The sequence below is a fragment of the Rana temporaria genome, chromosome 2 (assembly GCF_905171775.1).
Source record: "Rana temporaria chromosome 2, aRanTem1.1, whole genome shotgun sequence".
Lineage (NCBI taxonomy): Eukaryota > Metazoa > Chordata > Amphibia > Anura > Ranidae > Rana > Rana temporaria.
The window spans coordinates 491,137,875-491,160,866 of NC_053490.1; the positions used below are offsets into that span (position 1 = coordinate 491,137,875).

The 22,992-nt window shown below is 40.7% G+C and overlaps 1 protein-coding gene across 3 annotated transcripts in view; it reads left to right on the forward strand.

Moving 5' to 3' along the window:
- Window positions 1-22,992, forward strand: part of NCAM2 (neural cell adhesion molecule 2) — a 410,155-nt gene that overhangs the window by 327,702 nt on the left and 59,461 nt on the right. For all 3 annotated transcript variants that reach the window (XM_040338816.1, XM_040338817.1, XM_040338818.1), the window contains exon 13: window positions 1,392-1,511. In XM_040338816.1, the coding sequence (XP_040194750.1) occupies window positions 1,392-1,511 (120 nt within the window). The remainder of the gene's footprint in view (window positions 1-1,391; window positions 1,512-22,992) is intronic.

The window sequence follows — 22,992 nt, forward strand, 5'->3', positions numbered from 1 at the left end:
TTTGGACAGCAATTTTTAAAACTTGATTTTTTGGGGGGAAACAAACACTTTCATGAATAAAAATAAATAAATAATAAATTAGTCCAGTTATTTTGTATTATATTAAAGATGATGTTACACCGAGTAAATCTTATGCCGCGTACACACGATTGGTTCGTCTGATGAAAACGGTCTGATGGACCGCTTTCATCAGACGAACCGATCGTGTGTGGGCCCCATCGTTTTTTTATCCATCGGTGAAAAAACTAGGAACTTGTTTTAAAATTATCTGATGGTTAAAAAACCGATAGAAAAAAACGATCGTCTGTGGGCACGTCCATCGGTTAAAAATCCATGCATGCTCAGAATCAAGTTGACGCATGCTCGGAAGCATTGAACTTAATTTTTCTCAGCACGTCATTGTGTTTTACGTCACCGCTTTCTGACACGATCGTTTTTTTAACTGAAGGTGTGTAGGCAAGACTGATGAAAGTCAGCTTCATCGGATATCTGATGAAAAAATCCATAAGACCGTTTTCATCGGATGAACCGATCGTGTGTACAGGGCATAACATGTCACGTTGCAAAATTGCACACACTAGTGGAATGGCGCCTAACTTTGGTACTTAAAAATCGACACTTTACATTTTTTTAAAGGGCAATCAGTTTAGAGTTACAGAGGAGACCTTGCACAAACATTATTACTCTCGCTCTAACGTTTGCGCCAGTACCTCACATGTGTTGTTTGAATGCCGTTTACATATGCAGGCATTCCCTTATGTATGCGTTCACTTCTGCATGCGAGCATGAGGGGACGGGGCAGTTTAATTTTTTTATTATCATTGTTTATTTTATTTAAATTTTACATTTTACATTTTTACTATTTTTCTTTTTTTTAAACACTTTTATTCCTATTACAAGGAATGCAAACATCCCTTTTAAAAGGAATAAGGCATGAGAGGTCCTCTTTACAGAGAGATCTGGGGTATATAAGTCCCCAGATATCTCCTGTATACTGAAAACCCTGAGATAAAAAAAAATATTTCAGACTTCCCAGCAAAAAAAATAATTGCAATGTTTATATCTGCCAGCTCCAGAAGTGACATTATGTTGTCACTTCCAACCTCCAAGGGTCATAGAGATACTTGGGGATCATCTGATCTGCAGTGAGATCTATGGTAAACTGCAGCTGGCAGTGGTTTCATTCTCCGGCTGCCCAATCGCACAGGAGAAACCGGAGAAGCACTGTAGTGTTGTGGGAGGGGGTAAACTCTCCTGAAATGGTTGTTTTAATACATCACACTTGATACAATGCCTAATGTGATTATTAGAAGTCATTTTAATGAAGGGTGTATGTGATTTAAATGCTATTATGTATTTAATGTGATTTTTATTTATTTTTTTGTTGATAGCTAATGTTGAATTGGCCGGTTTGGAAGCTAACACAACATATGAAGTCAGGGTTGCAGCTGTTAATGGAAAAGGACAAGGAGAATATAGTAAAACTGAAATTTTTCAGACCCTTCCAGTTCGTGAGTATTTTTTTTTTCAATTGTATAAAGTTTTTTTTCCTGTTTCATACACATAAATAGCATAGAATTTATCAAACACAACATTCATTACAATACAACTAAAATACACTCACATTGGGAATGATTTTAGCTGTGAAAGGGATGTGTCTAGCCAGCAAACTATAAACAGAACTCCACATTTCCTATTCATCGAAACTCTAAAACCTTGTACACACGATTAGATTTTCGGACGATAGTTTTGTATGTATTCTTTTGTTTCTGAGCATGCATAATCTTGCTCTTATAAATTTTTTTGTACAAAAACTTTACTAATGTAACGAAAATCAAACGTTGAGTTCACATTCTGACAAAAAAATTATAGTCCGCACATTCACATTTGTCTGACGAAAAAGCAAAATCGGCTGTCGAAAGCACTGAACTAACGATAAACTTTCAAAATGTAACACATTTAAAACTAAAGTCCATCCTAGGAGCAGATGTTACAAGATGTTTGGTATTACTTTTGTAAGCTATAAAACACATGTCTATTCAGAATGTCCTTTCTGTTTTCTGAGACAGTCTCATATACGGTGTAATGGCAGTTGACAGGGCTTTTAAAGTAGTCTAACGGTTGCTTTTATAAGTTTATGGCTGGCCATTGATGCCTTGTTTTTTCTGTGCCATTGGGACACTCCTCCACTGTCAGAATACACTGAATTGGTAGCAGCTGGCTGTCAGGAAAGGTTCCATCCCCTGGTAATATCTATCATTTGGCATGCTGTCTCCTGGCAGTTTTGAACTGTCAGGGGAACTTCTCCCTGCTGGTGTTATATCATTCTTGGACCGCAGTACTGGCGTCCACCAGTGGATGGATCCTGGCAGTGTGGAGCAGACAGCACCTTTTGCGCTCAGGTGTGACTTGAGGCCAATTACAGGTATTCCTATAAATACCCGGCAAGTGCAAACATACCTTGCCCTGGTATCGTCCTCATGCCCTGATCTGTACCTGCTGCCTGATTATCTGAAATCTGCTAAATAAGTTCCTGATCCTGTCTCCCTGTCCTGACCATCCACCCTCTTCTTGTCCTGTGTTTCTTACCCCATCTTCTGATCTCCCTGTGTATTACCTTGGCCTGGCTAACGTTTATGCTTCTGAAATATCCCTTTGTCCATCTGCCGATTTGCTGTGTATGACCCTGGCCTGGCTATTGTTTATGATTCTGGCATTTCCCATTTATTGTCTGTTGTTATTTGTGGGTCTCTGTCTATTGGTTGGTTTGTTGCACTGTGTCATATTGGAGGTGGTTGTATTTATATTATTCACTTACCTAAATAAATCATTATATTTTCACTTATATGTGTTTGGTGTTCCTCTGTTGCTAGCCACACAGTTCTGGTCACACCTGGTACATGACACTGGCTGACGAGAAAATTTTTCCAACTGTCCCGTTGGACAGCAGTCAATCAGTGGATCAACTTTTGTGGAAACATCCATAGGTAGATCAAAATTTGACTGGTCCCTGATGAACCGGCTGAATTTTGATCCTTCTATGGGCAGATTTAGAGACAGGAATACAGATGTATTACTTTTAGACTGGTTGTAAAGGCAGACGTTTTTTTTTTGTTTTTTTTTTTATCTTAATCTTAATGCATTCTATGCATTAGGATAAAAATAAGTTTTGCCTATAGTTCTACTTTAAATTTTAAAATGATTTGTGTCCATCTAGTTCAGCATATCACAGCTTCTGAGGTCAAAGAACCCCTCCTGACCCTGTAAGAACAGTCAAATCAATAAACAAAATTTAAATTTAATGCTTCAGGTATTAGGGATTAAAAAACACCCAAGGTATATTAATATTCGAGCAAAGTAACATTCACCAAACATTTACTGCATGTGTATCTTCCTTGTACATGTTATAACTACTATGATGGATTCAGGTGCAGTAAATGTTTGGTGAATGTTTTATTACTCTCTCCCAGACGTTTTATATGCAATATTAAGTGCATTTAAACATCTCAAATTGACAGCATGGTTGTACTCTTTTTTGCAAAGTAATACAAATTATCATGTACTTCAGTTTATTACTGTATATACAATTGCAAATTCCAAAGTAACTACATATTTAGTGATCTGATTAATAAAATTATATTATTCATAATGACAAAAGCACACCATTACTAAATAAAGGTTATATATTTCTATGGAATATTTAACAAAAGAAAACTGCTATTACAGAACAGCATGCATCTTTAATTCTTTATTCATTCTGCTAGGATATAAAATATGTAAGGGGAAACTAGTCTTTTTTTAATAATGCACATACAGTACATTTTACATTCAATTTCATCAAAAAATCAGTAAGCACACTAAAAATTAATGCATGATTAGCAAGTCATTCAGAACAATAATACTCTTTATATGTGTAGAGGCACATCGTCACCTCTCCCTTTCTCCATCATTGCTGTGTTTAGTTTACAGTATATGGAAAAGACTTCTCTCTCTAGTCGAAGCTTACACAGAGCCCATCCACATCTGACAGTCCTGGGCCAAGCACCATTGCTGGTGCATGGAACCGAGGCACATGCCCCTCAAAATTCAGAAGTAAAAGGTATTTCCATCTTTACTAGATGCTGAACAGAGTGGTTGGAGGAGAGAAGGAAAGTAAAGCATAGGGTTTTTGGGGCACTGTACATTTAAAGTGAAGCTGCTCCTTTACTCTATATGGACAAAAGGCAGATTTACTTTAATGTGTGCAAATTGGGTCCAAAAAGGAAGACTGGCTTGAGAGAAACATGGAAGCTACCAGTTGACAGGCTGCTTTCGATTATTTTAATACTTTTAGAGTCAGATATCTAGGATTCCCTTATTGGCATGCTTATTCTGGGGCAGGGATTCTAAAAATATTGAAACCATTGGATTATTATGAAAACCACATAACTGACTTTTTTAGAGTAAGAACCGTATATTTCCCTTAATACTAGATGCCTTTATAAACCTTTTGTATCTGTGATTGGTTTGTAAATGTATATTTACATAGTTACATTGTTAGTCAGGTTGAAAAAAAAGACACAAGTCCATCTAGTTCAACCAATAAAAAAAATTAACAACCTTACAATCCTATATACACAATCCTATACCCACATTTGATCCAGAGAAAGGCTAAAAACCCCATCAAAGCATGATCCAATTTGCTACAGCAGGGAAAAAAAATCCTTCCTAATCCCCCGAGCGGCAGGCGGATATTCCCTGGATCAACTCTAACAATAAATGTTAATACCCAGTTATATTATTTTATGTACAATTAGGAAAGAATTCAGGCCTTTATTACAGCAATGTACTGAGCTGGCCAGATTCCCCTCTGGAGGGAGTCTATTCCACATTTTCACAGCTCTTATGGTGAAGAAACCTTTCCGTATTTACAGATTAAATCTCTTTTTGTCTAGACATAAAGAGTCCCCCCTTGTCCTCTGTGATGACCTTAATTAAAGTGAATAGCTCAACACCAAGTTCACTAGATGGGCCCCTTATGTATTTGTACATGTTGATCATATCCCCCCTTAATATCCTCTGCTCAAGAGAGAATAAACTCAGTTCTTATAATCTTTCCTCATGAGCTCCTCTATGCCTTTTATCAGTTTGGTTGTCCTTCTCTGCACTTTCTCCAGTTCCCTGATATCCTTTTTGAGAACTGGTGCACAAAACTGAACTGCATATTTCAAATGAGGTCTTACTAATGATTCACATGTGGAAATTCTTATTTGCTCATCACTAAAGCCTGCTACTCCTCTCAATGCATTTGAAAGACTTTATTAAAATCAACAGTCTCCCCATAAGGCAGGATTACATTTAGATAGCCTTTGGACTCATGCCCACAGGCGCTTTGAGTAATGAAATATGGTCTACCGTAAAAATTACAGCATACATATCTGCTTAGGGAACCATAACTGGCCATAGATTCACTGCACAGGGCTGTACATGGGCATAATCCAATGCTGTTGTACATTGGCATAAACAGGTGCATGAAGGTATGCATTATTGATATATTTCCCAAACCAAGAATTTTTGTTTCAGGAATATATAATTTGAGCATGCGCAATTGTCCAAATACAGCTGCATACAGATATTCTTATACTTTTATGGTCAGCTGTACATGCCACCTGTTGCTCCCTGGAGAGTAAAATTTTATGTTGGATCATATTTAATGCCTCAAAGCATTTATGTGCAAGAGGGCTAAGACTAGCTAAATATATTCTCAGTCATAAAGAAAGAATATGTATCACATTACCTGATCTACAGATGTGCACATAATAATAACAAATACTCTGCACTTTTATTTTAAAGTAAAAATACAGTTATTTTTTCTGGGACATCCTTTCTTGAACGTTAACTGGTTGCTGACCAGCCGCCGTGGTTTTAAGGCGGCAGGTTGGCTCCCCTGTGCGAGAGCCCGTAGCTATACGTTGGCTCTCGCGCAGGCCACTAGGCCCCCAACTCCCATGCGCATGCCCGGCAGGCGCGATCGCCGCCGGGCACACACGATCGCTCGTTACAGAGCGGGGACCGGGAGCTGTGTGTGTAAACACACAGCTCCCGGTCCTGTCAGGGAGAGAAATGCTGATCTTCTGTTCATACAATGTATGAACAGAAGATCAGTCATTTCCCCATGTCAGTCCTCCCCCCTACAGTTAGAACACACACAGGGAACATACTTAACCCCTTCCCCGCCCCCTAGTGTTAACCCTATCACTGCCAGTGGCATTTTTATAGTAATCGATTACAAGTAAAAATAAAAATATTAATAAAAATGCCATAAAAATACCCCCTATTTTGTAAGCGCCATAACTTTTGCGCAAACCAATCAATAAACGCTTATTGCAAATTTTTTTTACGAAAAATATGTAGAAGAATACGTATCGGCCTAAACTGAGGAAAAATATTTTTTTTTATATATTTTTGGGGGATATTTATTATAGCAAAAAGTTAAAAATATTTTTGTTTAATAGCGCAAAAACTAAAAACCGCAGAGGTGATCAAATACCACCAAAAGAAAGCTCTATTTGTGGGGAAAAAAAGGCCCCAAATTTTGTTTGGGAGCCAATTGTCAGTTAAAGGGACGCAGTGCCGAATGGCAAAAAGTGCTCTGGTCTTTGACCAGCAATATGGTCTGGGGGTTAAGTGGTTAACACTTCCATTAAAAAGGAATTACTATTATATAACCCTCAGAAATGTTTGGGACACCATGTTCTTTATGTTATTTTTTTTTATCATTCCTTTGTGCTACCTGACCTTTAGGACTCGTACACACGACCGAACATGTCTGCTGAAACTGGTCTGCAGACCAGTTTCAGCGGACATGTTCGGTCGTCTGTACGTCCGACCGGACAATCTTCTAGCGGATCGGACAGGTTTCCAGCGGACAAATGCTTCTTAGCATGCTAAGAAACATGTCCGCTGGAAGCCTGTCCGTCAGACATGTTCGGTCGTCTGTACGACTTACCGGACATGTCCGCTTGGCCGAAAGCCCTCGCATGCGTCGAAGTGATTCGACGCATGCATAGAAGCATTGACCTTCCAGGGTCGTGCACGTCGCTGCGTCATCGTCGCGGCGACGGCGCGGCCACGTCATCGCTTATCCTGTCCGCAGGGATTTTGGTTTGATGGTGTGTACAACCATCAGACCAAAATCCGGCAGGGGACATGTCCGATGAAAACGGTCCGGCAGACCGTTTTCATCGGACAGTCCGTCCGTGTGTACGAGGCCTTAAAGACTAGCAAGTGTGATCAATATAAACAAAATTATATGAACAAACTCAACTATAAAGGACATAACCAGTAGAACAATGAATTAACGTTGTTATCTCAAATTCACAGGCTTTCAAATGTATAACATTGCAAGTGTCACATCTAGCCACTCCACATCTAAAAGACTTCATAAGAATTCTAGTCCTCTCATGAGATATTATATTTCCTCTAACATAGCTGGAAGCTATATATTAAAAAAAAAACAAAAAAAATGTTTCTCAGATTTATGAGGTCCCTGAAGTAATCCCTCTCAACAATCTGTGCATCCGGGTTGTGTTTTTCCACATAGGGCACAGAGGTTACTGACACCATGTTAGACCTTTTCAGCTTCAGTTTGTTCAACCTTAAAGCATGTTTACAATATTTTCTTTCAAAATCCTCTCTCAAAAGAAAATGATTGTCACAAAACATTTTTAATTAATTGCATAATATGAATAATATTTTGTATTCATACAAGGCTTTAATTAATGCACTAAATGGATCTATGAATACTGCAAGAAACAGACATAAGTATAATTAAAAGATAAAAGTTAATGTAATTGCTATAATTGCTTAATTTAGGTGGCATTTTTTCAGGATGGAATGAAAATTACAGGCTGTGCTCAAGTGCTCTTACTATATACTGTATATATGTAGAATTTTCTAAGCCTTAGGGTAATGTACAGTATGCAGAAAATGGAAATGCAATTCTCTGGATGAAAAAAGAAAAGCATAGGAGAAATTTCTGGTAAAACAGCAAACATATAGAAACAAACCTATTAAAAAGTCAGCTAAAGAATGATGCCACGTACACACAACCGTTTTTCACGACGAGAAAAATGCCATTTTTTAATTGGTCATTAAAAACAATTGTGCTTCAGAGCATTTTTCTCGACGTGAAAAATGGCCATTAAAAATATAGAACATGCTCTATTTTTTCTCAACATTTTTCAAAATGGTCGTGTGTAGGCTTTAACGATGGAAAAAAATGTGCATGCTCAGAAGCAAGTTATGAGAAGGGAAATTTGCATAATCAAGCCCAAAGGGAGGCGCCATTCGAATGGAACTTCCCCTTTATAGTGCCGTTGTACGTGTTGTACGTCACTGTGTTTTGCTCAAGCATTTTTTCTTCACGATCGTGTGTATTCAAGGCAGTCTTGACATGAATCACTTTGAGAAAAACATTGTTTTTTTCCATGACAATAAAAACAGTTGTGTGTACGCGGCATTACTGCTATTATTGAAGGCAAATCTGGGCGCCTGCATATCATCTTGTATGGAGATATGATAATATATTTATTTAATCACAGCTGCTTCAAATATAGGGATTAAACACATGGGGGCGGAGTAACATCATGGCGCCGTAAGGTCCCCGGGCGTCAGCAGCAGCAGCTCATGTTCCTCTCCAGGCGGCTCAGAAAAGGAGGATTAGGAGATCAAAACTGCCCTGAAAAGCCCTGAAATGCCGAGAATCTCCATCTGAACTGTGCTAGTGAGATTACCTGGTCCGACGGGCAGCGGGGGTGGCTGTGTGCAGTGTACGGTGGAACTCGGCAGTGGAGATCTCGTCGCCCTCCGTACGGAGTATTGGAAGCTGGACCTGCATGCCTCCAGGGAGCCCCACGTGACTCGACGGCGGACGCAGTGACGGAGTGACGCGGCTGAGGAAGGAGGCGAGTGCAGAGGGAGCGGGAGCTCTGCAAGGCTTGCAGTAAGGTTTGCAGCGTGTATCACTACAGACGCCGCAGACGCCAGTGTGGATACCAAGCCCGGCCCTGCTGAGAGTAAGGCGGAAGGGAGCGGGTGATACAGGAGCCCGATAGTCACCCGTAGACGGCCAGCAGAGAGGTCAGATCCCGCTACAGGTTAACCACCTATAGAGCTCCATCAGATCGGAGGAAGGTCCCCCCCCCCCTCCCCATATCGCCGGCCGGTGGAAATTCCAGGAATAAGAGGGGAGGTGAGTGAAAAGCCAAGTTGCTATGAAATGATATTGCAAGTGACAGTAAACTGAACTGGCTTTGGGACTATCTGTTGTTTTTTCTCTATCTTTTCTTTGGCCTCCCAAGTTGACATGAGCTAATCTGAACCAGTATTTGGGTGACATTGTTCTGCTGAAGGGGGTTCATCGTGCTTATACCCTACTGTCTCGTTAAAAGGAGTGTACTGGAATGGGCTGGTTATAATCTCATATAAATGTATATCTAAGAATGCCTAGAAATTTATAAAGTGTTGGAAAAAAAGAAGGAAAGAAGAGAGAGAGATCTGGACCAAGGGGCCAATAGGACTGTTATAATCTAATTAAAATAAGGACTTCAAGATATGAAAGATAAAGTGAGATAAAGTGAGAGAAAACAGTAGCCCCGTGGATACTGGCTTGACCTGAATCCCCCAGAATCCCCCTGGGAGGGTCTGGACTTAAGCTCTCGGAGGCCCCAGTCCCAGGCCCAGTAGATAAGGAACAGTGGGTAAAAGGGACAGTTGAATACGGATATTGAATAAGCACTAAGTTTTGTGTTCCACTTTTCTCTCCGCTTCATATTTTTTTTTTTTTTTTTTTTTCCTTTTCCACTCCAGACACAGGCCCAAAAATACAGGGGCAGTGTATCAGTCGGGGAAGGGCGGTGAGCTTATCATTGAACGTTATTAAAAATCTCCATAAAACAGACTGTGGACAAAAGGGTAAAAATGGTTCGAAAGGCCCCAAAAAATGCGCAGGGGGGGTGCTCTGGACGCAGCACAATGAGGTCATACCTTGTGTCTGAAGGACCAGATCAGATACTGGTCAGCCCCAAAGGAGATGGAGATAAGGGCATGCCAGGGACCCCCGGGACTCCCGTTAAAAATAAAGGACAAACCGAGGGGGGGACTCCAGGAAGAGAGAAGGAGAAAGACAAGGATCAATCCCCCGCGATAAAAAGCCAAAGTAAAGTACTGAAAACCCCCGAAAATCAACAAATACAATCGAGCTGGCTTCCTGATACTTCTCTTGGAGACACCCGAGCTCCACCAACTAGGCAGGATATGATGGACATGTCAGAAATGATATTACGCCTAGAAAGAACTATTAAAGGTGAAATGGGAGCAACGAGAAGAGACATTCAAAGTGTGCTTCAGAGAGTGGAAGGGATAGAGGAACAATTAGAGGAACATAGAAATGCAATAACGGAACTAAGAGATAGAGCGGACATGGACTGGATAGAAATAAGAAATGCGCGCTATAAACTAGAGGATCAAGAGAACCGTAGTAGACGAAAAAACCTGCGCATAAAAGGCCTCTCAGAAGAAGTCAAAGATCTAGAATTGGGGGAGGTGCTTAGAGGAATATTCAATACAGCCCTAAAAAGGGAGGCGACAGCCCCTATGCATTTTGAGCGGGTCCACAGAATACAAAAACCCTATAACACACAGAGAGATCTACCAAGGGACACCATAGTCAGATTCCTAGAATATAATCAAAAAGAACTGGTATCCCAAATTACAAGGAATTCGGCAACAATGGAGTATAAAGGGGTCAAGCTACTTTTGTTTTCAGATCTATCGGCAGAGACATTGGCCCGAAAGAGGGCGTTGAAGCCATTAACCAGTCATCTACAATCAAAGGACATACCATATAGATGGGGCTTCCCAGCCTGCTTGTCGGTTAAGAATATGGGGGTCTCAGCAGTAATCCGTTTCCATGAAGATGTAAAAGAATTTTGTAAAAAGCTGAATATTCAGCCAATGCAAATAGATAACTGGGAAAAGAGGCCCCCAGCGTGGAGAAGATGGAGGGAACAAGAATGGAATAGGGCATAGACTATCTAGGCCTGGGTGGGCTAAAGGGAGAGCTCTTTAGAGCACTGGGACGGGGGGTGGAGGGGGGGAAATGGGAGGATGGGGGTTAGGGATGGTTGATTGTCAGGTATGTGGAGGGATTGTCCCCCTGCTCCGGATCCCCCCCTCTACCCGCTCTCTCTGTAACAATGGTTTGTAGTAAGGTTAACACTCAGAGAGAGAATAGGGGGTGCCGCCTGGGGAGGGGGGAAACAGGAGCTGACATGCTGTCCCTGGACCAGGACCCGTCCTGCTATAGACGGGGCCTGGAAAGTGGGGGGTCATAGTAGACGTCCCGAGGAAAGGCTATCTCGGCGAGCGGCCTGGATGGGCACTAACCGAGTGAGTCGTAGCATTGAGGTTCAATGCGTTGGGGGGGGGGTTGGAGAGGGGGGGGTATATGTTTTGTATGTGGTCTCGAGGTACTCCGATGAAGATGTGTGCGTTTAAAAGAACGAGCCTGAAGTTAAATCAGGAATATGGTTTAGTTGTTCTACGGTTGGAGAAAAGGTCTGGAGTCTCTCATGTCCTGTGGGGATATGATCTCCGAATCTCATTAAGGGGGGAACAAGTGAAAAATGATAAATGGGTGTTTTAAAAATGGTTACGTACAATGTACGAGGATTAAATAACCCCAGCAAGCGGTATCAGGTACTACAGGAGATGAAGAGACTCTCGGCCAACATAGTATTCCTCCAGGAAACCCACCTAAAAATAACCTCTAAAACTAGATTAAATTCTAAGGAATTCCCCACATGGATTCATAGCTATTCTCCTAACAAAAGAGCAAAGGGAGTCGCAATAGGGGTCGATAGAAACATACGGTTTTCCCTAGAAGCTACAGAAATAGACCCTGAAGGAAGATACTTGTTTGTCAAAGGTACTATTCTGAATATAAGATATACATTGGTAAATGTATATTGTCCTAATGTAAGGCCGGCTGTATACCTGAGAAAAATTCTGAATAAACTAGAGGGTTTTAGAGAAGGGATGGTGATCCTGGCAGGCGATCTAAACTTTGTATTTGACCCATTACTAGACACTCAACCCATCTCACTGAGATCGGAAGGGAAATATCTTAGAATGGTTAAACATAAATTATATCAAATGCAGATGGTGGAAGCCTGGAGAATCATCCACCCAAAAGATAAAGACTATACGTATTTCTCAGGGGTTCATGGGTCATACTCAAGGATTGACCATGTCCTACTAGACCATCGGCTGCTTGAAGGACTGATAAGGATGGAAATAAAATCTATAACACTGTCTGACCACGCTCCAGTGGTAATGTCCTTAGACTCAGGTGAGATCCCGGCTGGACATCCAGTATGGAGACTGGATGAATCACTGATAAATAATATCAAGACAGCCGATGGTCTAGAAAAGGACATAGGTACATTCTTCAAAGAAAACGATATTGAAAATATCGCACCAGCCACGCTTTGGGAAACGCACAAGGCATTTATAAGAGGAAGGTTGATTGCAGAAAAGGTTAAGAGGAGGAAGATTAGGCAGGCAAGGAAACAAACACTATTAGAAGAAATCCAGGCCCTTGAACGGGAGCATAAAGTAGTACAGGAAGAACAGGTCCTAAGGGTTCTAACTAGCAAGAGAGAAGAGCTCCGTGACCTCCTTGAGCAGGAAACGAAATGGATTTTTAACAATGCGAACAACAAATTTTATGCCCTTGGTAATAAACCGGGGAGACTGTTGGCAAGGACCATAAAACCAAGAAACATACAGAACTCTATCCTGAAAATAAAAGATAGAAATGGAGAAATGAGACATTCTACTAGTGAGATAACTAAAATATTTTATGATTATTATCAAAACCTATATAATGTCAACAAGGGGCAAGGGGACATAGAAGTTCAGAATAGAAGGGGGAAAATTAAACAATATCTAGAAAAGATTAAAACCCCTGGCCTAGCAGAGGAAGTAATAAATGACTTAGAAAAAGAAATAACAAAAGAGGAAATAAATCAAGTGATTAAGAGTATCAAAATGGGGAAGAGCCCCGGCCCTGACGGGTTTACATCATTATATTATAAAAGGTTTGGGGGGATACTAGTACCATTTTTCCAGAAGTACATGAACTCAATAGGGGGGGGTATGGCAATGCGTAAGGAGGCTCTGAATGCTCACATAACTTTGATAGGGAAGGAAGATAAGGACCCATCCTTGTGTGCCAGCTATAGGCCGATTTCGTTAATAAATGTGGATATAAAAATTTATTCAAAAATTCTTGCTGAGAGGATAAGACCGCTCTTAATAGGCCTTATAGATAATGATCAAGCAGGGTTTGTACCCGGGAGAGAAACGAGAGAAAACATCTTAAGAGTTATATTTCTGTTACAGAAAGCCAAAAAGAACAAAGAACCAGTAGTATTCCTGTCATTAGATGCCGAAAAGGCGTTTGACAGGTTAGAATGGGAATTTATGTTAGCAAACCTATCCCATATAGGATTTGGTTCAAGTATGCTCAGGTGGATAGGGGCTCTTTACTCTGAACCTTCTGCTCAGGTGAGGGTGAACGGCACCCTATCGGATAGCTTTTCACTGAGTAATGGGACCCGGCAGGGGTGTCCGCTTTCGCCTCTCCTATTCGTCCTTTCATTGGAGCCTTTACTGGAAACAATTCGGATGAATCAGGATATAGAAGGGATAAAACTTGACAGAAGGGAGCATAAGATATCCGCATTTGCGGATGACATGATGCTATTCGTATCGAACCCCAGGGAGACATTGCCTAAAATAATGCTGGAATATGAACTGTATGGGGAGATCTCTAATCTTAAAATTAATAAAGATAAAACGGAGATATTAAGTATATCATTAAGCCCACAGGATCGTAGGGAACTTGAGGGGCTATATCCATTTAAATGGAAGCAAAGAAGGATGAAATATTTAGGTGTATACTTGTCCAGCGTGGAAAGATATCTCTATGAGGACAATTATATACTACTATTGAATAAAGTAAGATCAGATTTAAAGGGATATAGTATAGACAGAGTATCATGGTGGGGAAGGGTGAGTACTATAAAAATGATGATTTTGCCGAAAGTTCTTTATATCTTTCAAACACTCCCTATAAAAATTCCAGAAACATATTTTAAAATCTTGGAAAAGATAATAGGAGGTTTCATATGGAGGGGTAAAAAGCCGCGTATAGCAGCTGAGACTCTGATTAGACCCAAAGAGGAAGGAGGAATACAGATGCCGGATTTCAGAAGGTACTATGAGGCAGCGGTAATAAGGAGGATTACAGACTGGGTGCAGGGTGAGGGTGGAAGCAAAAAAAAATGGGTAGAAGTTGAAGAAAGTCTAAGTAAAAAAGAGCTAGGGAATATAATATGGGTACCGAGGCAACATAGGGGTTTACCCCTGGATATGCCTGTAATAACAAAAGAAACTTTTAGAATATGGGATAAGGTCTGTAAGAAAAATAAATTGCCCTACAATAGCCCCCTGCTGCCATTAACAGGTACGGACTACTTCCCACCGGGTAAGGAGGGGGGATGGTACCGGAGGTGGTCAACCTCAGATACCCCAAGATTGAAGGATCTATTAAAAGGTAATGAAGTATGTTCGGTGGGAGAACTCCAAGAGAAATATGGACAGTACCCAGGGGACAGGTGGAGACACAGACAAGTCCAACATTTTGTTAGTACTCTGTCGAAGCCCTTGCGAGCTATGAATGAATTAAATAAATGGGAAAAACTTATGACCCAAGGAGAATCTGGGAAAGGGGGAATATCAAGTATCTATAAGAGGTTGACAACCAAGATAGATTTAGGGAAATTGAAAATAATAGAAAGCTGGGAAAAAGAACTTAACCAAACCATATCCAATAAGAAGAAGAGACAGGTATTAGAATATGTTCAGGCCACTACGATGGATGCAAAAGTAAAAGAAACTAATTATAAGTTACTTACTAAATGGTACTTCGTACCGATTAAATTGCATAGAATGAATGGAGAGGCCTCCCCCTTATGCTGGAGAGAGTGTGGGATGGAGGGAACACATGCCCACATATGGTGGCAATGCCCCCTCATACAGGCATATTGGCGGGAGATATTAGGACTGATAAAAAAAATCAGTGGATATGCGATAAAATATGACCCATGGGAATGTCTGTTTCACACTACAAGTATGTCCAGGAAAAAGTATAGGGGTTCCTTGGTCCCGTTTCTTTTGAACGGAGCCAAGGCACTAATACCTAGGAACTGGATGGAAAAAAAAGCACCCACGATAGGGGAATGGCTCCAAGAAATTGATAAAATGAGAGTGATGGAGGAGCTGTGGTCCTTTAAGGCAGAGTCTGGGCTAAGATATGAAATGATCTGGAGGAAATGGAGGGACTTCAGGGCTGGGGGGGGGGGGAGGGGAGGGAGGGGGAGGAGAGTCTGGAGAGGAATAGGGGAGACCGGTGGGGGGAAACCTCATGCTCCCCCCTTTTTATTTGTTCTTTCCCTTTTTTTTTCTTTCTATTTATATATTTTTTTTTTTTCTCTTCTAAGTAAATATACAATAAGGGCAATTAGCCCCTCAACTTTTCACTAGTAGTCTAGATGAACTCCTTTTTCTTCACAATCCCATCGTGTTTTGGTGCACTTAAGTAAATATACATTAAGGGGAATTAACCCCTACTCTGCACTATATTTCAGTAAGATTTTTTATTTTTTTTTAGAAGAAAGTGTTTTTAGTTTATTTTCTTTCTCAGGGGGTAGTATATATTTAATTTTTTTCTCTCCATGTTTATGTACACCTAAGTAAATACACAATAAAGGGAATTAACCCCTATAGTTTAACCGTTTTTCCTTTTTCTCTTCTTGTTCTTCATAATTCACTTTGGTTATTATATATTTAAGTAAATACACAATTAGGGGACTCAACCCCTATATATCTCACTATATCTAGTAGGACTTAATGTTTCCTATTTGGTCTTCACAGGGGAAAGTGTTCCCCCCCTCTTTTTCTTATTTTTTTTTTTTTTTTTTTTTACATATTTAAGAAAATACACAATAAGGGGAATTAACCCCTCTACTTTTCACTAGTATTCTAAATGAACTCCCTTTTCTTCACAATCCCATCGTGTTTTGGCGCACTTAAGTAAATATACATTAAGGGGAAGTAACCCCTAATCCTCACCATATTTCAGTAAGATTTCGTGTTTTTTTTTTTTTTTTTTTTTTCTTCTTTTTTTTTTTTTTTTTTTTTTTTTTTTTTAGAAGAAAGTCTTTTTAGTTTATTTTCCCTCTCATGGGGTAGTATATACTGAATTTGTTTTTTTTTACACCTAAGTAAATACACAATATAGGGGAATTAACCCCTATAGTTTAATTATCTTTCTCTTTTCTTTTCTTCTTGTTCCTCATAATTCACTTTTGTTATTATATATCTAAGTAAATACACAATTAGGGGAATTAACCCCTACATATCCCACTATATTTTAGAGGGACTTATTACTTTTTCTTTTTTTTTTTTTTTTTTTTTTCTTTTTCCCTCTCTCTCCTCCCTCCTCCTCTCGGTCTGTCTCTCCCCTCTCCCGCTGTCTCCTATGTCTCTCTCTTTCCCTATGTCCCTCCCTATGTGGGTATTGGCATCTATCAGGGAGATGGAAGGGGAAGGACTGGCCCCGGGGCAGAATGTGATGGAGAAATCCAGTAGTAGAATGTAGTAGTGGTAGAAGAAGATACAGTGTTTATATTTGTCTTTTCTTTTTTTTCTTTTTTAATCGAAGGGGTACATATCGAGACCGTAGATGTTAGTCTGTATATATTGATTTTATGTTGTATTGATTGTATTTAATGTTTTGTGAAAAAAATGAATAAAAGTATTTGATAAAAAAAAAAAAAAAAATATAGGAATTAAAAAAAATGGTTTGTTGGATAACAGGGTTGTAGGGGATATATCAAAAAAATGATGAATGAACCACATGCCTACTGGCTACTTTCACCCCCACAGACCAATTTTCAGCTTTCAGTGCTGTCGCACCTTGAATAACAATTATGTGGTTATGCAACACTGTACCCAAATTACATTTTTGTCATTTTTTTTCACACAAATATAGCTTTTTTTCTGGTTGTATTTAATCACCACAGTTTTTTCTTTTCTAATGTTTGAAAAAAAAATGTTTTCATAGTTTGTTATACAATTTAGCAAATTTGTCTCCTTCACTGATGTGCACTGATGAGGCTGCACTGATGGGCACTGATAGGCTGCACTGATGGGCATTAATGAAGCAGCACTGATGGGCATTAATAGGTGGCACTGATGAGGTGGCACTGGTGGGCACTGATGAGGAGGCACTCATGAGGCTGCACTGATAGGCGACACTGATAAGCACCGATATGTGGCACTGATGGGCACTGATTGATAGCACTGATGTGCACTGATAGGCAGCACTAATGGGCTCTCATAGGTGGCACTGGCAGTGTTGATGTCCCTTTAACACAAACCGGTTATCGGCTCTCTTTTTCTCTCTTCACGCTGTCAGCGTGAGGACACAGTTGATCATGTGGTAAAAGGCTGTTGTGATTGGCCCTTTATCCCAATCTGTGATCAGCAGAGTCCTTAGAAAGTGGTTGAAAGGTTAAATATTTGACATTGTCTTGATTTCTGCCTCCTGTATAGTAGAATTTAAAGCCCAACTTTGGAAAATTTGTGAATCCTTTCTTGCAGTGGGACTGTGCTATGCACTACAAGAGTTATTTGCTTTTTTAGTCTAGGGGAGAGAAAAATAACTTTAATTTACCCAATACTCTGCTGTCATGGCAGATGGCACTCCTCTACACACCAGCGGTGGACTTTTCATAAACGTCATTGCATCTGATGCAGGGATATGGAGCCTGCATTGGTCTGGATGACATTAGGACCTTAGGCCACGTACACACGATCGGTCCATCCAATGAGAACAGTCCAAAACACCGTTTTCATCGGTTAACCGATGAAGCTGCCTGATGGTCTGATGTGCCTACACACCATCAGTCAAAAAACAATCAAGTCCAACGCAGTGACATAAAACACAATGACGTGCAGAGAAAAATTAAGTTCAATACTTCCAAGCATGCCTCAACTTGATTCTGAGCATGCGCAGGTTTTTAACCGATGCTTTTGCATACTAACCATTGGTTTTGATCTATCGGTAAGGCGTCCATCGGTTCAATTTTAAAGCAAGTTGTAAAATTTTTGACCGAAGGATAACTGACCGATGGGGTCCACACACGATCGGTTTGGACCGATGAAAAGGTCCTTCAGTCCATTTTCATGGGTTTGGACCGACCGTGTGTACGCGGCCTTAGACTGCTAGAGCATGGGGGTTAAGATGCTGTGGGGACCATTCAAGCAGCATTGAAGAGCAGAGAATTGGGTACATTTTCTTTTCTATGACCCCAAACCAAAATGAACAATTAACCCTTGTAAAAATATAATGCATCGTAAGGTAATCATAAATTCACACAAAAGTCCTTTTAAAAAAGATGTCAACAGATGGAAATCCCAACACCATCTTCAATGTGAAGAATAGGTTGCTGTGTGTTTCTATTCTTCACATTGAAGCTGGTGTGGGGATTTCCACTGTATTGAGGCAGTTCTCCTTACCAGAGGTTATGGAAATGATAGAGTGGTCAATAGCACATTATTGTTGTGATTACAGTGGTCCTCGGTATTGTTTACAACTTCAACTGTATAGCTCAGAATCCACAGAAAGAAGTGGTACTCTCAACAGGTAACCCTACACATTTGCAGTAACTACTAAGTAATACAAAGTAATCGGAACCCTAAACACAATCTTCATCTGCTCATAGTAGTAATCACCTCACAGGTATAACCACGTGTCCTCGGGTGGACTTCATATGACGTCCTTGACTTTGTGCGGTGATATCTGAATGATGTCTGCAGCTACAGGCATCATTCAGATATCACTGTCTTCTGTCAGAGATTCTGCGCACGATAAGAATGATCATATCAGCAGTTCCACCGCTTGATCATTCTTATAGGCAGCGGGAGGGGACGTCCCCCCTCCCGCCGCCATCCGGTGCTTCTCCGGGCTCTCCCGTGCCATCGGGGGCCCAGAGAATGAATCGGCCAGCGCTGGCTCACAATGATTCAGATGACTGGTGACCAGATGGTCACCAGTCATCTCTATGACAATCGGATGCCGGGCGCGACGTTGTGACGTCACGCCCGGGTAGTGGGAAGAAAACAAAGCCGCAATCGCGGCTGTCGGCATGAGATCAGTGAATTTTTTTTCACAATCTCATGCTTTTCAGCCTGGAGGAGAGATGTGGGGTCTTATTGAGGAGGAACAGGAAGTGAGAAATTCAGACAAAGAAAACAAAGAAAAAAAACATTTAGAAGGGAAATTGAAGGAAAAGGTAAGTAAACCAACAATACACTAGCTTAAATTAACCTATTTAGAAAAAAAAAAAAACTTTACAACCCCTTTAAGTTTACATGTTTTTGCTAGACAATTACTTAGAACCCCCAAACATTATACATTTTTTTTCTAACACCCTAGAGAATTAAATGGCGGTCATTGCAATACTTTTTGTCACACCGCATTTGTGCAGCAGTCTTACAAGAGCACTTAAGACAACAGTAACGTTGGCATATTTTTTTTACATTGTAAAAGATAATGTTACGCCGAGTAAATTGATACCCAACATGTCACGTTTTAAAATGGCGCTCGCTTGTGGAATGGCATCAAACTTTTACCCTTAAAAACGTTAAAAAAATTCTACAGGTTGCATATTTTTAGTTTCAGAGGAGGTCTAGTGCTAGAATTATGGCACTCGCTCTAATAATCGTGGTGATACCTCACATGTGTGGTTTGAACATCATTTTCATATGCAGGCGCTACTCACATATGTGTTCGCTTCTGTGCGCAAGCTCGTCGGGACGGGGTGCTTTAAAAAAGATATAATTATTTATTTTACTAGATTTTATTTATTTTTACACAGTTTTTTTTTAAAAATGAGGTCACTTTTATTCCTATTACAAGGAATGTAAACATCCCTTGTAATAGAAAAAAGAATGACAGGTCCTCTTAAATATGAGATCTGGGGTCAAAAAGACCTCAGATCTCATATTTAGACTAAAAGGACCCGATCACCTCCGCCACTGCCGACTGCTCGGGTAAGTGGCGGAGGGTGTGGGAGAGCAGTGGGAGGGGGGCCCTCTCTCACCACCGATAACGCAGAGATAACGCAGAGACCACCATTATCGTTTACAGGACCGCCGCCTGAAGAGATGGATACCTCGGTTGTGGCAGCAGCTGCTGCCGATACCGAGATAACCCTCTTCAAACTAAGGACGTATATAGTTGTGCGGCGGTGGTTAAGTATATGGTGTTCATAAGAGAAAGGTAAGCTTTAACCCAAGATTCAGTTTCTGTGCTGTCCTTTTAGCTAAATTATACTACTTTGGGAATCCTTTGTCATACAAATGATTGTGAATATTAAACTGGATCGAAAATAAAAAAAAAAGTCTTTTAAAAAGGTTCAAAAACCTTTAAGCATGAAAAAACTAATACAAAACTGATCACCAATTATTATAATTTCTCCCTAAATTTAAACCTCTCATCTATCACACTTTCTTGGCAGTTAAAATATTTAAGAAATTTGATATATCTGACTTGTTTGCAGTGTCAATATATAGGCAGAAAAAGAACAACAAATACAAATAAACCAAGACCGAATAGCCCAATGCATCCAAAATTATTCATGCTAAATTGTAATTAAATGGTCCACAGGCTAAAAGCAAATTTAAACCACCCATCTGAAACACAGAATACTTTAATGTGTAGATCCATGTAAATCATACCTTTAGGAGCTAAAATGGTCTTTGCAATCAGAGTTTCCAGCTAGCTTGCTGGATTTAGGCAGTTTGCATGCATCTCCTATTTTACTGCATTATCCATTAAAGAGGAAGTAAACCATAATGGGTTTTACTTCCTCTTTGTTTCCATACAAAGGTAAAGCATAATGGGCTACTATGCATCGCATAGTAGCCCATTATGTGACACTTACCTGAAACCAATGCAATGTCCCAGATTTCCTCGCTGGCTGGAAGCGTTCATTCTTCACCCCTCTTTCTTTCCGGGGGGCCGCAAACTCTGGCTCTGTGACTGGCGTTAGTTGAGAGCTGCCAGTCAGGGCCTGACCCCAGCTTGAAACGGCACAGTGTTCTCTTTCTAGAGTGTGCATGCGCCAAATACACCGGCGCATGCTCGTTAGACATAAGTGTATGTTTAGGAGATATTTCCAGCACCTACAGGTAAGCCTTAATCTAGGCTTACCTGTAGGTGAAAGTGGTCTGTAAGGGTGTACAACCACTTTAAATGTGTTCTTTTACATACAACATTTTTTGTCATTTTATATGACTTGTTTTTCTTGCATCAATCTAACAAGATTACTTTGTGGTTTAAAGCAAGGAAGCTAAGACCTCTGCAGTGTTTACATGTGATTTTACTATACAAAAAATGCTGTACATACAAACCTATTCCAATATTAGGACGACAAATCAAGACTAACAGATATATCACACAAGATGCCTAGCAAATAAGCAGAAACTATGGTCTGCAACAGTAAAAATATTCTTAAAAGTTACTTAACTCCGGTTACTGTGTGTTCATGATCTCCATTGACAATGAGGCTTCTGAAGATCAGGAACCTTCTTCTTGGTACAGATTCTTCCTCTTCTGGTCTTAAGTAGGGATGAGTTTCGTGTTCGAGTTGAACTCATGTTCGACTCGAACATCGTTTGTTTGCTCGATCGTCGAATTGCGAACATTATGGGCCGTTCGCGCCAAATTTCTGTGGTGCGTCACGGCCCATAAATCACTGAGGCATCGCAGTGCATTGCTGGCTGATGATTGGCTAAGCATGCACTATGACCCACATGCTTTGACCAATCACAGCGCAGAAAAACGGAGAGCCATAATTGGCCAAAGCCAGGGTGGCTTTGGCCAATTATGCCTCAGGGGATTTAGTACACTCCCCACACTATATAAGACCGCCTGGAAGTCGGCCTTGTGTAGTGTGTTGCAGCGGTGGTTAACGATAGAGACAGAGAGAGAGAGACAGTGTCATTTCAATTGAGTTAGAAAGAGCAGGCAGGCGAATCAGTTATGCCTAGTACACACGATAGGATTTATCCGCGGTCCGGACCGTTTCCGCGGATAAATCCTCTGAGGATTTTGATCCGATGGAGTGTACACACCATCGGATCGAAATCCGCGCCGAATTCCCATCGCGATGACGTGTCGCGCCGTTGCCGCGATGATGACGCGGCGATGTGCGCGACGCTGTCATATAAGGAATTCCACGCATGCGTCGAATCATTACGACGCATGCGAGGGATGGGTTCGGACGGATCGATCCGGTGAGTCTGTACAGACCACCGGATCGATCCGATGGAGCCGATTCCAGCGGATAGATTTCTTAGCATGCTAAGAAATTTTTATCCGCTGGAAATCGGTCGGCCCGAAATATATCCGCGGATAAATATCCGCTGGATCGTACACACCAGTGGATCTATCCGCTGAAACCAATCCGCGGATCAATTTCAGCGGATCGATCCTCTCGTGTGTACGGGGCCTTACAGTTACAGTGTGTAGAGGATTTATATGTATCCCAGGAGTTGTATATATATTTATACACTGTATTGAGTTTAGCTAGATCCGTTCCTGTATTCTCTTCCTAATATACTGACAGGCAGGCAGGTGATTGTGCTAGCTGCAGTATTTTCACTTAGTGTACTGTGTCCTTTGCATAGTATAAACCTAAAGCTACGTGAATACAATTGCTGGTGTTCTCATATTAATACGACAGGCAGTGATCATAAAGTATTTTCACTTGGTGTACTGTGTCCTCTGCACAGTTTGCACCTAAAAGCTACATG